Source organism: Anser brachyrhynchus, assembly GCF_964034855.1.
Source record: "Anser brachyrhynchus genome assembly, chromosome: 3".
NCBI classification, from domain to species: Eukaryota; Metazoa; Chordata; class Aves; order Anseriformes; family Anatidae; genus Anser; species Anser brachyrhynchus.
Genome location: NC_137696.1, coordinates 5,359,286 through 5,375,627, shown reverse-complemented (window position 1 = coordinate 5,375,627; position 16,342 = coordinate 5,359,286). Strand labels below are relative to the sequence as shown.

Below are 16,342 nucleotides of genomic sequence, written 5' to 3'. Positions count from 1 at the left end.
AAGAATCCAGAGAACTGCATTACTAGAAACAAGCATCCCAGGTAAAGCAGAATGCATCAGCACAACCATGGCAAGGGGTTCTTACCGCTCCTCTCAGTCACCTCAGTGAGGGACTGGCTTCCTGCAGCAGCACAGCACCAAAATAATGGGAGAGGTGAGAGAAGTGTCACTGCATGCAACCTGATGTTAGTCACCCAGCTGCACGCAGCTGGAGACAGCTCACTTTGTGCAAACACCATGATCTGCACAGGAAGGGGGCTTTATTCAACAATTATACTTCTGTGATTTACAACTATTTTAAGCCCTCAATAACAGAGGGCTTCCGTGGCCAAGGCACTGTTTGCCTTATGTCACTTCGCAGCAATGGGGTTAGAGCTGCCTGCTGTCCCTCCCGAGACATCGAGCAGCAGCTTTTCTTCATTCAGGAAGAGCTGCACGGGGCTCTCCCCTCTGCAGCTCCAAACATACCCAAGGGACATTACATAGGTCTCCCTGACCCAGGAATTTCTACTCCCACCCCCCATTCTTTTCTTCGGCTGGTTTGGTTAGGGCTTTTTGCAGATGATACAAGGCTGTGTTACTGTTTACGGCTTTCAAAGTCTGTCTCAACATTAAGAGTGTATGATCTGAGCAACCACAATGCTGTCCGCTGATGGTATCAAACAATAAATGGTGTCGCTATTGTATATCAGAGCCTTCCCTGCTGTTCCTGTACTCCTTTCCAGGAGGAAAAGGCAGTGATGTTTATTTTTCAGCATGTAAACAAACACATAACTACCTTGTGGCATTTTCAGAGAACAGAGTATAATGAGCATCTAACGCTGACTTGATTGGGTGTTAGATGTCAAAACACCATTAAAGAATTCCAGTGCTCAGAAAACATTTCTGCATGAATAGCCAACTGATTCAGGTAGCCTAAGGCCAGAAGCCAGTGGCTGGGCTCTTTCATCTTTTCTTTTTAATGCTACTGCAGCCTCACTGAACAAGCAATACTGTGCCAGGAGAAGAACCTGGATGCCAGCTTCTGTCAGAGTAGCTGGGTGCACTGAGATGGAAAGTGAGGGTAGAAGGGGTCTAAGGCAGAGCTAAGCTCTTAGACTCTCAGTAGAAGCCAGCCACTAAACACATGCTTTTGGTTAAAAACAAAACAAAAAAGCAACACTAACCCCAAATCCACACCACACAGATATTCCTGAGTCCCAAGTCACATAGCAAGTTATAGAAAGCTCTTTGCTATGGATGCAACAGGTCTGTATGTAAGCAAAATGGGTTCATGACAGCTGGGAAGGTGCTGAGCAAAAACCAAATGCACACGCTGAAGAACACGGGCAACATCTCTGGCAGTCTGCCACTATAAAAAGAGCGGAAAAGAGACCAAGCTTAGCAAGAGCCATGTATTTTGCAATAGTTTGAACATGAATATTTATTAGTGCTTTATCTCTGCTGTCCTCAGATAACCACATCTAACCAAGTACAGAAGCGTCAGAAGGGTTTGATTCAGTCTGGCCTTAGACAAGCTCACACAATTTGGGACACCACAAGTCAGCACAGATGTAAGTTTCTTGAGCCTGTTTGACTACTAGTCACAGCAGGGTTTTAGTCAGTGTTGACTGAACATCCTTTTGGTCCTCAAACTTAGCAGCTGCATCCAACTGCTCCAGTAGTAAGGGAAAGCTTGGAAGCACCCATTATGTTTTGGCCTCCTACATAGGAAGGGAGGTATACCAGTTTGGCCACAACAGAAGAGAACAGTAAGTCAGATTCTGCAAAAATAGAGGGGTAAAACCCACAATCCGTATTTATTCCCCACTCCCCAAGATTTTCCACAAGAAAGCATTGGCATTTGTTTCAAGGTCTCCCCAAGACAGCTTGTTCTTTAGTCAGGGCAGTCAGCAAGACTAAGTAAGCACCAAGATTTATTCCCCATGAAAGCCAACATTCATCAGCCTAAGGCAGGTGTGGTGCCAAACACATGCAGGTCCCTATGGAAGTGTTCAGAGATGACCTACTCCTCCAAGTTGTGAGGCCCAACATTTGCCTCTCACTAATTCCGAGTTCCCACAGCTTGCAGCTCATCCTGCAGCACCCAGACCCAACCTCCACATTGCAGCTTCATGCCTGGGAGGTATTTTTCCCCCCAGTTGTTCATCTTGCTTTCCCCTTGTGAGAACGCTGACAACATACGTTCTTGCTTCAGAAGTCACTTGAAAGTCACCCAAGCATCCTCAGCTGGCAGCACGATTATCAGGAAACCTGGACATAGACCAAGAAACAGATGAGAATCAATGACACCCAGTTTACAAGGCTGAGCAATAGGTAGGATGGGGAAGCTGTCCAGTGGAGAGCGGAAAAAAAAGGCCTGGAAGGGACAATAAGAATTGTTTCCATATTCGTTGGACTTGAGCTCAGTGAGATGAAGGCAGGTATGAGAAGAACAAGCTGAGGGGTTTGGCTGGAGTTGAGAAGCACCTTTCACGATTGTCACCGTCAAGCAAGGTGATGAGTATGTGTCTAGACTTGTACACCAGAGAGCGAGTAGGAGAGTTGTGTGATGCAGCATCAGTGTAAGAAGTTTTTAGGAATACGTAAGTAGGTATCACAAGGGGAGTCGAGCTGCAGAACTTAAAATCGGCACCAGAGGAAGGAAGGGCTTGAGCTTGAAGGGGAGGGATAGCCAGTTCTAATGGACTAGTCACTGAAAAGCTGAGTGGTGATTTGATGGACAGTGTTAAAGGGTATCAAGTGATAGAGGGAGACCTTGGTAGCGGAGAGAAAAGCACCATTCTCCAGGTGAGGGAGCCTTCTGGAAAGCTGGATCAGCTGTGTGCCAGAAAGGGTATCAAGAAAAAGAAAACTTACAGGTAGGAGGTCAAACAGATTGAGGCAGAATCGTGATCTCTTGATACAGGCAGCACAAGTGAGAAATAAATCAAAGCAGAAAACCAATGCAGAAGAATTAAGCAGAGGTCAGCCACACTGAAAGGAGCTGGAAAGAGGACCTCTGCACATCCATGCAACTTAAGACTAGAGGCATTGTACAGCAGTTTTGGCTGATAGTCAGGCCGTAATCTAGCCTTAGTCACCCTTTACAATTTTCCTTCAAAGTTTAAGACACTTCTGAAATCTTCAAGATTGGTTTAAACTAAGGGAAGTACCCGAGGAAGCCTCAGTGCCGAGTAACAAATTCAAAACTCACCAGGTAATGCAGGACACAATAACAACTGTGCACCAAAACGCATTTGATGGATGAGACCTCACTGGATTATAAACTTCTTCAGGCCTATCTTGAGCTGAAGCTTTGCAACACCTCACCATTGTGCTCCTTTCTTCTCCCATATGGGGATGTGTGTGAAGCCAGCTAATTCCCCTTTACATCACCCCCCCCCAACCCAAATGCACACATTTCTACCTGACGTCAAAATGCAACGTGGCCCTTGTGCAGATCCTCTGTCCCTGAGGCTTCTCTAAGCCACAAGGTAGTTTCACCAGCTTGCCTCCACTGTTGCTGTTGAAGCACTTACAAGCTCTGATCATGTTGTCTAGGCACACAGTAGAAGTCATCACTTGGGGATGACATTAGTGCAGCTTCTGTAACAGCCATAAAACAAAATACATCTGACGAGAAGTCCTCTCACCTCTGACCTCAGGTAATCTTACAGGCTTCCCACATTCAGTCCACGTAGTTCTTCCCATATATCCCCGTTCCAAGAAATACATATTTATGAATTGAAATGTAAGCATATGCTTTTTCTTCCTGCTTCTCATTTTCGATACATTTGCTATTCACAACTACTTTTTGAAGGCAAATTGCAACACAAATATTGTTCCAGTCACAGCAATCTATTCTCTTTTGTTAATACAGAACAGGCAGTACAAAAAGTTGAATTCCTCAGCTGGTGTAAACACAATGGAAGTAATAAATATGGTTATGGCTTATGACCTTTGAATGGCTCTCAAATAGCCTAGATTATGAATTGTTTGAGATTGAACCCCAGGAAATTTAATTTACCCTTACTACTGCTACAACTCACTTGCCATAGCTCCAAGGAACATCTCATTTGTAATAACAGATCAGGGAAGAGTTCCAGCAAAAAGAACTAAAGAGGCTTTAAAGAGCTGGAGGAAGGAGGATTTCCTCATCCCCAGTGAAGGACTCCCCTGGTATCCCCCAAAATGAACTTAGCTTGAACAAGACTAAGCCACAATACATTGTCATTATAAGCATTAGAGACTCTCAGAAGATTTAAAAAAAAAAAAAAAGGCAGCAAGAAACATAAAATAGTGAAAAAAAAATATAGTGAAATAAGTAGCGTGCTATTCCCAAAGGGGTAGTAGAGGTGAGGAAGCCCACTCCTACCACCCGTAAGCATAAACCTGACACCCTGCTTACAGGGGAGATGGAGCTCAGGTGCCCTGAAAAAAAGAAGATGGAAGAGCCACAGAAAGATGAGGAGTGGACTATAAGAACAGGAGTCTGCCGGGCTAGGGCAACACAGCTCCAACCTACTGGCTGAAAGAAACAGGAGGAGCCTAGCACATTACAGGGAGCTGCTGCTGAGCTGTAAAACCATTATGGGGGGACAACCAGAAACATTCACGTGCACCAAAAGTAACTTCACATTGCCCACTAATTCTGAGTGTCTGTGCCAGCAGTTACTATCTGATGGACCAGAATAACATAGCATCCACTAAGGAGAAATGAAATAAATACAAACATTATTTGTAAGAACTTTAAAAAAAAAAAGACTTTTCATCACAACTTTCATCCCCTCCCTCCTATCAGCCCCCAGTACCTCCATCCTCCTGACAGCACCTCTCTGAAACAGCCTGCACCTCTCCCACCATCCCTCCTGCCCAGCTGAGGGCATCTCATTTACAAAGGAGCACAGCCCTCCCCCTCCCAGCTGCCTCTGGTTGACTTGGCTGTTAATTGCAAACCACTGGGTTCTTCCCTTACCAGCCTCAGAGTTTCATGGTGTCTGTGTCCCTTAAAGCCTAGCTGCTTGAACAAATTTTAGATTCTGCTAACTACAAATACTCAAGTTTGATAGTCAAACCTCTTTCTGTGTGCTAAAAGGCGCCGTCCATTTTTGAAACACTCCTTTGCATTATTTTTTTTTTAAACAAATTTGTTGAGGCCAGGCTCTTAACCCCATGTGGTTTGCTTTCTGTGAGCAGCTGTGGGAGGGAACTTTTCCTGAATACAAAAAATATGCAGCGAAAATGAATTTCAGAGATGCATGTTGCTTTGTTTACAGAAACCAATTTTAAAATGAGCCTTCAGCATTCACAGCGAGACCTGCTGGGGGAATGCTGAAAAGATGTGGAAATATTTCCTCAATACATATTTGATGAGGTTTGTAGTCAAAAACTTCAAAACTGGAAAACTGGCCGTTTTCTTTTGAGCTCCAGATAAGATTGTAAATAACTTAAAAAAAAAAAATTTTTTTTTGATCCTTAAAATCTCTTTTTAACAGACTTTTCGGAATTCCCACTAATAGTTTTCACCCCAAATATACGTATACCTGTGGGCTTTGGCCAGTTGTATCTCCTTGTATATATTTACATGCTTGGGAGAGGTGGGATCGCTCCCAGGGATGAGTGAGCCCTCGGCAGAAGAGTGGGTATCCTTGCTAGAGCCCTACATTTAAAAATCTGCTCCAAATCTTCAAAAAATCTTCCAGGATGCCAACAAACACCATTCAACCCCATGTGCTAAGTCCCTTGTCACCTGGCAGGGCTGCTTATTTATCTCATGCTCAGCACCTTGGGGCCCATGTACAGAATATGCCTCAGAAACTCCCCAGCACCCGTCCTCAGCATTACCACAGCTGCTGCCAACATTTTCAGCCCGAAACGCAGCTGCAGCAAGAAACTGTGGTAAAGATGGTGCTGAGCCCACTCATGTGGAGATCCGTATCTAGAGACTGCTTGTCAGTCTTGCATCAAAGAGGCAGAGGGGAAAAAAGAGCTTAATAACCATGCAGAGGAAGGAGGAGGAAGGATGCAATCCCGGTATGCCCCATCGGAGCGCAGAGAGGCAAGAAGCACCCTGCTCCTTCCTTTTGTGGTAAGAAATGCCTGAACGCTTACAGAGGCTGATGCTGCAGCAGCTGAGATTTCAGTACTTTTTCATTTGGTTTTCTGCCTGGGATACTGACAACTGTCAGAAACTTGCCTGGAAGCAATAAACTAAGCCAAAAAAAAATATAACAAAGCACAAGCGAAAGGCACAATTGAAAGTCATATCTGAACAGTCGAGACACCGTGCCAAAGCAGTCAGCAGCCCAGTGGATATTTTAGACTGTTTAATCCTTCAAAGATATGCCAAATATATATCTGCAAGTCCTCAGCAGACAGCTTTGCTTCAGTGAGAGGCTCACGCCAAAGAAAAGCAACGTTGGTGCCTTCCTTCTGCTGCGGCTTCTAGTAAGCAAAAGTTATAATTTAAATTAATAATTGTCATACGGTGGAAATAATTGGAGGCCTAACGACCCTGTTCTACAGCCCAGCAAGTAGTGTTCCCGAAATGTAAAGCTCAATCACTTTATGAGGAAATTCCCCCATGTTTGAGGTAGCAGGCAGCAAGCAGAGCTGGGGCAGTCGCTACCCAGTGCCTTCCCTTTGGTTTCTGGTAACATTTCCTGGCCTGTCTTGCTGGGCGATGCCCCAGAAAGCAACGTGCAGCAGCCTGAGAAACGGGGTGATGCTGAGGTGCTGTGGCACTCGCTGGTGCCGTGTTTTACCCTGCTGCAGAGATCTGCTCCCCTGCTGCACACCCACATGAGCCCAGCCCCAGGAGACAACCAGAAGCTGCCCGGCACCGTCTCGGTTGTGTGTCTGCTGCTGAAGCCAACGGAGGGAAAGGGGCCAACTGCCGCCACGCCGTGAACCCAAATCGCTGCCGGGGGAAAGGTCCCGCCTCGAGGCTTTTCCCTCTGCTGGGCAGGAGGCACCGAGAGCATTTTGCACGCTCTGTTTTCCTGGCAGCTCAAAGCAAGGCCTGGGGCTCGGATGTCATTCTGAATTGCTTTTTTCTTCCATTCCCTGCAAATATTTAACCACTGCATTTTCCTCCTGCCAGCCAGCTGACAGGAGCGAGATCCTGGTGCAAAGCGCAGGCCAAAAGGACAGAAATATATTTGCATTCCTTCGAAGTTCATCAGCGATGCAGGGCTGAGCCCTCGCTGGGGTTTCTGAGCTGGCTGGGAACCAGGAGGGACTGGGGGCGACCTGCACCCGCCTAGCACACGCAGGTTGCTCGTGTAAACGCACAGCAGGGATAATTCCCCCCTCCCCTTCCTGGCCACTGCTGCAGATTTTTGTCGCGGTGTTTTCTTCCAATCTCTGCCGCCCTCTGCCGACGCAAAGCCGAGGCAGAGAGGAGAGCCCTTGTGATTAGCCGAAGTGTCAGGATTTTTGCTGCAAAAGATAATTCTCATCCTCATTAAAACGTCAGCGCGGTCATCACAGCCTGTGTTCTCTTCCTCTTTGTCCCCAGCATAAACCCTGAAGCCATGAAGCACATCCCTCAGGGCGGCATTTCTTGTTTAATCACGCCACAGTGCTTTAGGAGTTCATTCATCATCACTGCCTTGCGTGAAGCAAATACTGGTTTAACCAATTTACACATAAGTAGGGAAAAAAAGGTGTGTGTGTGTGTGTGTGTGTAAGAAACGGGTTAAAGGCTCTGGCTTGAAACTGGGCCCCTGCACTTTTGGGATTTTCCACCTGAATTTCTCCCTGCACCTCAGGAGCCATTCTGGGAAACTTAGCCCTGACCCATGTACGGCCGCTAACAACCCCAAATTCTCAAGGGGCATCAGCTTCCCATCAGCAACCCCGTGACGGGACTGCTCCTTGCACAGGCTTGCCTGTGCCCTGTGCAGATGTCATTTTTAAGTAAGTTAAGAGAAAAGCTGGCTTTTTGAGAGAGAGAAACACAGTGACAAGCGAGCACAGATGGAGTCACACAGCTACTTGTGTATATCAAGCATCAGCACTTCCCGAGCGCTGCTGTTCCCATTGCCTGCTGCAAAACAGAGGCTTAAACCATGCGTAGACTGCTTCGCTTCTGCTGCGTGTGCAGAACCCAAGCAGGAGACAAAACCCCTCAGGCAGGCTCCTGTCTGCAGGGGCAGACCAAGAGTCTGGTGCCCAGCAGGAAAAGCTCCCCCAGACACCTGCTGGAGAGCCACAAAATGCCAGCGAGGCTGCTCCCGCACGGATCCGCTCAGTCGTGGGAGGGAGGCAACGCAGCCCTGCGGAGAACGCACCGACACAGAAATCCAGCCCCTCGCTTCTCTCCTGCATCTCTAGGAACAATCGCTTCGTTCCTCGACGCCTCAATTTTCCCCTCTGCAAAGCGAGAGCATCATTTCCATCATAAAGCAGCTTGAGAGCTGTTGGTAACGAGATTTATGATTATTGAGGAGTTATTTAGTACGGCTTTTAGATCCTGCATCATTGATTTTGCTTTACAGACTCAGTGGCTCCTGCTGCTATTACCGGTTAACTCGTGCCGGCCACTCGGTAGCTTCTGGATGCTGTTTCTCGAGCAGGACCCAGCATGCTCGGAGCTGCACAGAGAGGAGCATCGGCTGTGACCACCAGAGGATTTAGGCAAAATTAGATCTTGAGTATTTCCGATGAGCTCTGTGGAAAGTGGCAGGTGATGACAGCCCCTTGAGAAGGTCATTCCTCATTGTTCCTGCTGCTTGTAGGACCTGCAGCCACTTCAACACCCCTGGCTGAGCTCTGCACTTCTCTTCTCCTCCATATAACCCCTTGGGAAGTTTGCAAAACAACAGGGCAAAGGGAGATGTCCTGTTCAGGTTACGGTACTTGGTTTCAGGTGAGGAGGTGGGCACACACCTGGTACACACACCTGCTGGCTCCTGGACTTCATTAGCTTGCGTGAAATGGATAGCAACTAGCAGTTTTCCCCCTCAGCACAATCTATACCATTTGGCTTAGTGGGATTAATAACAAACAGCAACAACAACAAAGCAGGTTTGCCACAAGCAGATTGCCTGAACATCCTTTGTGTGCACGTTTCTGAGCGTGTGAAGGACAAGATCCTGAGTCACCGAAGAGAAAGGTCTCGGGAAGCCCAGATAAAACACAAACCACTCAGCAGCGTTTCTGCTTTGTTCACACAGCTGTCATTCAGCCATACTCACAAAACTACGTCTCCCTCTAAGTAGCTGAGCTGCCAGTTCATGGTCCGGTGTGAAAGAGCAGAAGTTCAGGACTGGTGCTGCCCATGCTTCACCTCTCTGGCCATCAGTGCCTGGTCCTCACCAAAATCCCACAGCTTCAGTTGCATGCACCAAGGAACCTTGTTGCTCTCACAGGCGATGCCCTGAGGAAGGCAGAAGATGCTGCCAAAGCCTGAGGTGCAGATTGTGCCCAGCTTTCCATGGGCAGGTGAGGAAGAGCATGTACACAGCCCCATTTCTATAGGTTCTAGGCTCAGCAATGCTTCTGACACATCCTCTGAATGCATCATCCCCAATTGCATCATCCTACCTTACGGTTGCTTTTAACCCCAAACAAAATCCCAAGCAGGAGCCCAGAGCTTGGCTTCCAGCCCCCAGAGCTGGGTTTTCATTCAAGCACATTTCTGTTTTGCTCTGACCCCCATTCACAAAGCGATGCAGGACAGACGGCGTCTGCAGGCAGGAGACGTCGCGGCAGGAGATGTGAAAACAGCCTCGTGGTACCGGGAGATTTGGCATGCACTGGAGCATCTCGGCAGCAGCACTGAGCCCTTTCCTCTTCAGGACACAAGAAATCATCATTGAGCTGCACTGACAGATTTTGATTTTCATATACTGGGTGAGAATGGTCAATTCTTAATACGGTAATTGAAGTTCCTCTTTAATAAACCAGCATAAAGCATTTTATGGCTCCCGGCTAGCGTCCAGTGTAACTGAAGTTCAGATAAAGGCATCGACAAAGAAACATCTATTGCATCTAATGTTTATTGACCAGATATAAAAGCAGCAGTCTGTGGCAAGAGTTCTCCAGAGAGCTCGCTGCTTCGGCTCCGGTGGGGGATGTCTTTGCGTTTTGGCTGGCACTGCTTTACTGCACGCAACGAGCGCCTTTGCAGCTCCTGTCTCCCCACGGGGAGATCTGAGCTCCTCCGCGTTTTTTCACCATCCAATTCCATCCATTATTGCGACAGTGGCTGGAAGCTAGGCATGAGGCAGCCTGCCTTGAATCAGGCAGCAAGGCTTGGCTTATCACCACCGAAACACGGCTCCCCGCGTTCATTGTTAGGGTGCCGCGCTAATTACTGTATCCGAGGGGGCTGCGGGAGCGCTTGCTGCTTTAGCGCGAGTGCAGTGCAGAGGGGCTGGGTGGAAGTGTGATGCTGGATCCCGTTGCTTTATTTAACTCCAGATTTCTTTGCCTCCCTACAGCGGCAGATTTCTGCCTACACTTCTCTAATGCTCTCTCCATCACAGCCCCAGGCATCACAACAACTTTGATTTCTTAAAGACAGACAACTGTATTTGTACTGAATTATTTTTACCCGCAAATATCACAGATGTGAAGACGGTACAAGAAATGAGATAGTCTTGACAAAACCAACCCCCACGCTCAGAGCCCTGCCATTGCAAGCTGCCTGTGAATAATCTGGAGTTTTCAGGTCAAACTAAAGGCTCGAAAATAACATCCTAGCATCGTCTGATGGCAAAAGCACAGTGGCCTATTCCTGCTGTAATTTTTGCTGGAGAACAGACTTTCTCAGTTTCTGCTACCTGCTTTCATCTTCCCTTTGCACTGCTTTAATCCTTTGCGCCCTTCTGCCTCATTGCAACCACTGAAACCCATCCGTCCTACTCATTTCTCCTCCTCCCCATTGCTTCCATCCCTCCCCTCCTCCTGAGCTGCACCCCACCCTGGGTTCCCATTCCTTCCCTGGGATGAACACCGCTCTTGGTTTCTCCTCCGCTCGCAGTGGTGTTTCCTCTACATCACTTCCAGTGCCGTATGCTTCTCCCTCTTGCATCTGCCCCTTCCTCCCCACAGTTGCCTTCTTTTTTTGTCCCTCCTTTCACTAAAACAGGCAGCCAGTTGGTATTCCCACCCAGGAGGAAGAGCACTAGGCTCCATTCTTGGGTACGGTTTTGAATTCCCATTGCTAACACAGCCAGTCTCCTCCGGTTACCCAAAAGGGAGCTCAGCAGACGAGTTTTCAGCTGCCAGCTAGGAAGCATCCTCAGGAGTATTCTCTATTTCTGTCGATAGCTCCTCCATTGCTGCCACCACACACTGAGATCATATATCCTAGTACTTTTCCAGGGGAAAAGACGAATTAGCTAGAATCTTGCAACTTTCAAGCGGCAATCCTTAATTATCTCAAGCCTCACAAGAAGCAGCACAAGTGCAGCCGCAACCTGACGTGGGCTGGCTTTGGTGCCCAGTATCTCAACACAATACCACAACGCACCACACCTGCCCTGAGCAACCACCGGCACTGACAGAACCCAGCTCAGGGACTAAAGGGAGTCAGTGGACATTTTATAGGGGTGGCCTCTAGACTAAGGGAATGATATCTGTATCTATACCAAAGGACAGGAAGGGAGCGGTCGTTGATGAGGATGTACTGGGTAGTATGGGAGCTGACCACAACACAAATGGTAAGGAATGAAGGGTGGAGACTGTACCGCCTTTGGCTGGCATAGAGTTAATTTTCTTCACAGTATCCCGTATGGTGCTGTGTTTTGGGTTTGTGACCAAAACAGTACTGATGACACACCGATGTTTTACCTGCTGCCGAGCAGTGCTTACACAGTGTTAAGGCCTTCCCTGTTTCTCCTGCTGCCCTGCCAGCAACTAGGCAGGGGGTGCACAAGAAGCTTGGAGGGGACACAGCCAGGACAGCTGTCCAAAGGGATATTTCATGCTGTGTGACATTGTGCTTGCCCCACTTGGCATTATAACTGGGGGGAAGGAGAATAAACTTGGGGGTGACATTTAGAGTGATGACATTTACCTTCCCAAGTAGCTGTTACATGCGATGAAGCCCTGCTTTCCTAGAAATGGCTGAACATCTGCCTGCCAATGGGAAGCAGTGAATGAGTTCCTTATTTTGCTTTGCTTGCGTGCACAGCTTTTGCTTTATCTATTAAGCTGACTTTATATCAACCCACGAGTTTTCTCACTTTTACCTTCCTGATTCTGTTCCCCATCCCACTGTGAGTGGGTGAGCATGCAGCTGCACGGTGTTTGGCTGCCTACCGGGGTTAACCCACAACACAGTTGCAGTCAGGAACGCCTCAAGGAAACTTGTAGCTTTTAATGCGGTGGGACACATGCAAACATTTGTCTCATTGGCAGGATTACAATTTGCATTTGTGCTGCTAAAATGCAAATGCAGCTGTGGACCAGCTGAAAACTCCAGCTCTTATACTATGCATGACTGAGTGGCCTTGGCCACTTTGCAATTATAACAGGAGTCCACTGGGTTCCCACCTTCAGGTTAGGCCAGCAGGATACACCTGGAGGCTGCAACAAGACCAAGCAACCCAGTTCCTCTGGCCTAGAGTTTCAGGGAACCCTGCCTGGGTTGACCAAGGGAGGTGAGGGCAGGTGTGGGAGGACAGGCAGCACAAGAGGCCCTGCAGATGTGTCCCTACCAGAGCTGTCAACCCCTCCTCACTCTCCTGCTGCTGCCCGCAGGCAAAGGCCTCTGCTGCCCATCCATCGGCCCTGCCCCAGGCTTGCAGGACACCTGTGGTCCCACAGCTCTTCACCTGAGGCTTTGCAGAGACATGCCCACGGAGCTCTGGTTGCAGCATTCAGCCACTCTCCAGTGCTTGCTTCCGGCTTCGCCATCTGCTTCTAAATATATTCTGTTACCGCAGTATTTTGCAGGGGCCGTTGGTGCATAGAAGTAAGCAGGTTTAACAAACGCCATCACGCTGGATTTCTGAAAAGCCAAATACTACGTGCAGCAATCCCTTCGGTGAGTTTAAGTGCTCTGACCTTTACGACTCCACAAAGCGTTGGGAGGCAGGGGAGGGAAAGCGTGGAGAGGAATAAACCCACCCACTGCTGCTGGTGCCGCTGCTACCTCCCCCATGCCCCAGGCGGCTCCTCTCTTCTGCGTGGGTTTGGCCACGCTCTGCAGACGTGCTGGATGCACCAGGCTCTGAGGCCAAACCCCATGGAAATCACCAGGGCTCTTCCCTCAGGGCTCAGAGGGCTGTGGGTAAGTCACAGTACAGGAGGAAAGACATGATCACAGTCTCCTCTACCTGAGGAAGCTCAAAACTCCCTCCATGGTAGGGGTGGTGACTCGCCAAGGTCCGCAGTCCACAGGAAATTGCAGTGCTTGCTTTTCCTGGAAAATATGCACACTGCTTTTATCAGAGCTGGATCTCTATATTCTTCTGTATTAACTCACTACCCTGTATGTGATATAAAGAAAACTATCACAGACGGAGCTGTGTCTCTGCAAACACCAGCCACATGCCCGAGCCTCACCTTTGGCAAAGGTGGGATCCAAAGGACAACAAAGGTAACAGACACCTCTCCAAACTGTTAGACCAGGCTGTTTGCCTAGCTACACATCTCTAAAAGGTAAAAAGAAAATCCCTTCTAAAGATTGGCTGTAAATGGTCATATACATAAACTACAATTACATATATGCATGTAAGCTTTATATATATATACACATAGTCTATGTTTACACACATACACACGTTAAAGCCTTTGGTAGTGTTGATTGATTCCTACAGGCTGAGCTATTTGAATTCCTTGAGATAAGACTTAGGCACCTAATTGTATTCACTGCACTGGGGACATTACGCTACGACATTTATATGAAAAAACTCTTATTTTTCAATAGTTGAAACTCTTACGGCCTTAATCAGGTTAGAGGGATTTAGAAGCTAGATAGTGATCTGCACCATGTTGGAAATAGAATTGCTTTTTTCTAACTCCCTAAAATAATGATTTGAAAAGGAAAGAAAATCTCACCATTGCAGCAGGCTTCTCTTCTCCATGTCTGCATAAGACTTGCTCCAGCAGCCGTGTGCCACCCTTCTGGTTTCCAGGAGCTCCGTGGCATTTCAAGGCAGTATTGCAGAAAACAGATGTATTTTTATGGTAATCATTTTAACACCTTTGACATTGTTTTATAACTACCTTGGATCCTGTTACGCTTCACAAAGCTGGAGAGAGAGATGAGGGCTGACAAGTCTAAATTTAAGGAGCAGGGCAGACCTGATTCACTTTCTGGCACTGTTGCTGGGTCCCTCCGCGAGCGGGTAAATCACCGTTGTCTGTGCAACGTCTCAGCTTCACACAGGTCGGCCCAGGAGCACTTCTTGCTTCAGCCATGTGTGCCAGGAGAAGCTTTCGTGGTGAGAAAGTCAGTGGCATCCAGGCACAAGGCAGTATGTCCCCACCACATGCACACAGGGTTGAGTCTGAGGCCATGGCTGGTCTGGGCTAATGCAAGATCTGCCCAGCAGTACGTTGTGTGGGCAGGCCAAGCCTAAACTCGGTGCTTTGCTGCAGAAATGCCTGTGCCAATGTGTGCCTCAGCAGCAGTGCCTGTGTTTGACAAGTGCTCTGTTTACGAGATCCACATATTAGTCTGTCTTTCTTATGCTACAAGTATTCACCAGGTTTTTTAAAGGGAGGAAATTGATGGCGAGTTGACAATAACATCTGCAGCGTGATTTTGCTGTTAATATTTCTGTGCTGTGACTTCTGCCATGTCCAGTGTCAGCAGTGCTCCTTGGAGAGAGTCTGCTCCAAAGCCATCTGCCTGCGTGGGTGATACCTCAGGTACCTGAGAGGAAACGAGCAGAGAGTCACGGCTGCTCCCTTCCCCCTGCCCAACCACCCGGAGCCAATAAAGGCTAAGCCAGGCTAAGGAAACAAATATCAGGCTGGAATACCAAAGATCTCACTGCCCTGAAACAAAGTAAATATCTCTAGTATTTACAGTACCAAAGTTATATTGGAAAATGTTTCCACGGAGACACTGACTCAACGGGAAGTGTTAGTGGGGTTTTGGCTAGCATGTGGACTTAAGCCCCTGCCGCAGAGCCTGCTGCCATCTCCTAAGGAGAGGAGGGCCAGGGACGTGCAGCCCCCAGCTGCCTGGATAAGAAGCAGCAGAGCATTGCTAAGACTGGGGGAAAGGAATAAGGAATATTCAGCCTCCATTTGTCCTCAGTGATATAACTAAGGACCAGGTTATAATTCACATGCCTGCTCCATTGACCCCGTCGCCCTCCTGCTCAACATGTTTCCAAATCCCTCACGATAGCCCGGGGCCATGGGGCCCCACTGCCCCAGCACCCAGACTTCCCCACCACACCACGCCAGCAGCTTTGCTGCAGACATGGGGCAGGGGTTGGTTTGGATTTGCTCTCTCCTGGCTGCCAGGAGGCCGGGTCTGCCCAGCCACAGGGCTGAATTCAGGACCTGGCAAAATCTGAGGCTGAAAAACTCACGCTGCCGGGAACAGGGGAAGGCAAGGATTTACCTCTCGCTCGCTACACCCCAAGTCCTCTGTGACCATGTTTTGCTGGAGCTTCAGGCCCTCTGATGGCTTCAGTCCCCAGCCATGGAGCTGCAGGCTCTTGCTGCAGCATCAGATCAGTATTTCCCAACGTGCTCCTGACTCAGCCTCCGGGTGCAGCACATAGCAGAAAGAGGCTGGCATGCCCTGCTTGGCAAGCTGCTTTCCCTAACTAACTTTCCTCCCAACGTACGTGATTCCTGAATCTCAAACAATCAGGTTTCAGGAGGAAGGCAAGAAAAAGAAAGGCCTTAAGGGATTTGCTTTGTTTCTGGGGAAATCAAAGACTGCGAGGAACCAAGATAAATAACCCTCAGCAGAAGCGTGGAGCAGCTGCTCCACACACAGCACCCTTTCCGTACCGCTCACCCTCAGCAGACCGCATGGAGGACATGCAGCCCTGTCCCAGGAGCCTCACGCCTCTCTCACAGAGAAAGCAGCAGCCCGCCTTCCCCAGCATCTCATTCCCAGCCCTTCCTTTTGCCCTCTCAATGTACACGGATGGTTTCAGCTGCCAGTCGCTCTTCACTCCCCCAAAATCCTCCTTCCCCAGGTCTCTGCAGGCCCACCACCCCCAGGGAGAAGCTGCTCGCTGTTCCAGCACCGTGTCTGTGGTCTCAGCTTCTAAAGATGCTCAGGGCACTCTGAGCTGCAACCCTGGGGACTCCCACACTGAAAGCTCTTTGGTTTTTGTATCCCACACCCATTTTGTTTTGGGCAATGCTGGCCAGGGGAGCAGGGCTGCAGAAAGCAGAACAGTGAGGGGAGCTCCTCGGGCCAGCCACC

At 48.5% G+C, this 16,342-nt stretch overlaps 1 protein-coding gene and 1 long non-coding RNA gene across 2 annotated transcripts in view; both read right to left on the bottom strand.

Annotated features, from left to right (window-relative positions):
- The window catches only part of LOC308192230 (uncharacterized protein), a 62,543-nt gene extending 47,617 nt beyond the window's left edge, over nt 1-14,926 (bottom strand). The window contains exon 1 of the mRNA XM_080585586.1: nt 13,999-14,926. Within this exon, the coding sequence (XP_080441712.1) occupies nt 13,999-14,024 (26 nt within the window). The 5' untranslated portion in view covers nt 14,025-14,926. The remainder of the gene's footprint in view (nt 1-13,998) is intronic.
- On the bottom strand, nt 1,159-4,874 carry LOC308192232. The gene is made up of 3 exons (XR_013948662.1): nt 4,794-4,874; nt 2,185-2,253; nt 1,159-1,351 (listed from the first exon to the last, which is right to left on the bottom strand). It is a non-coding gene; the product is annotated as an uncharacterized lncRNA (long non-coding RNA).
- Nucleotides 14,927-16,342: the final 1,416 nt, after the last annotated feature.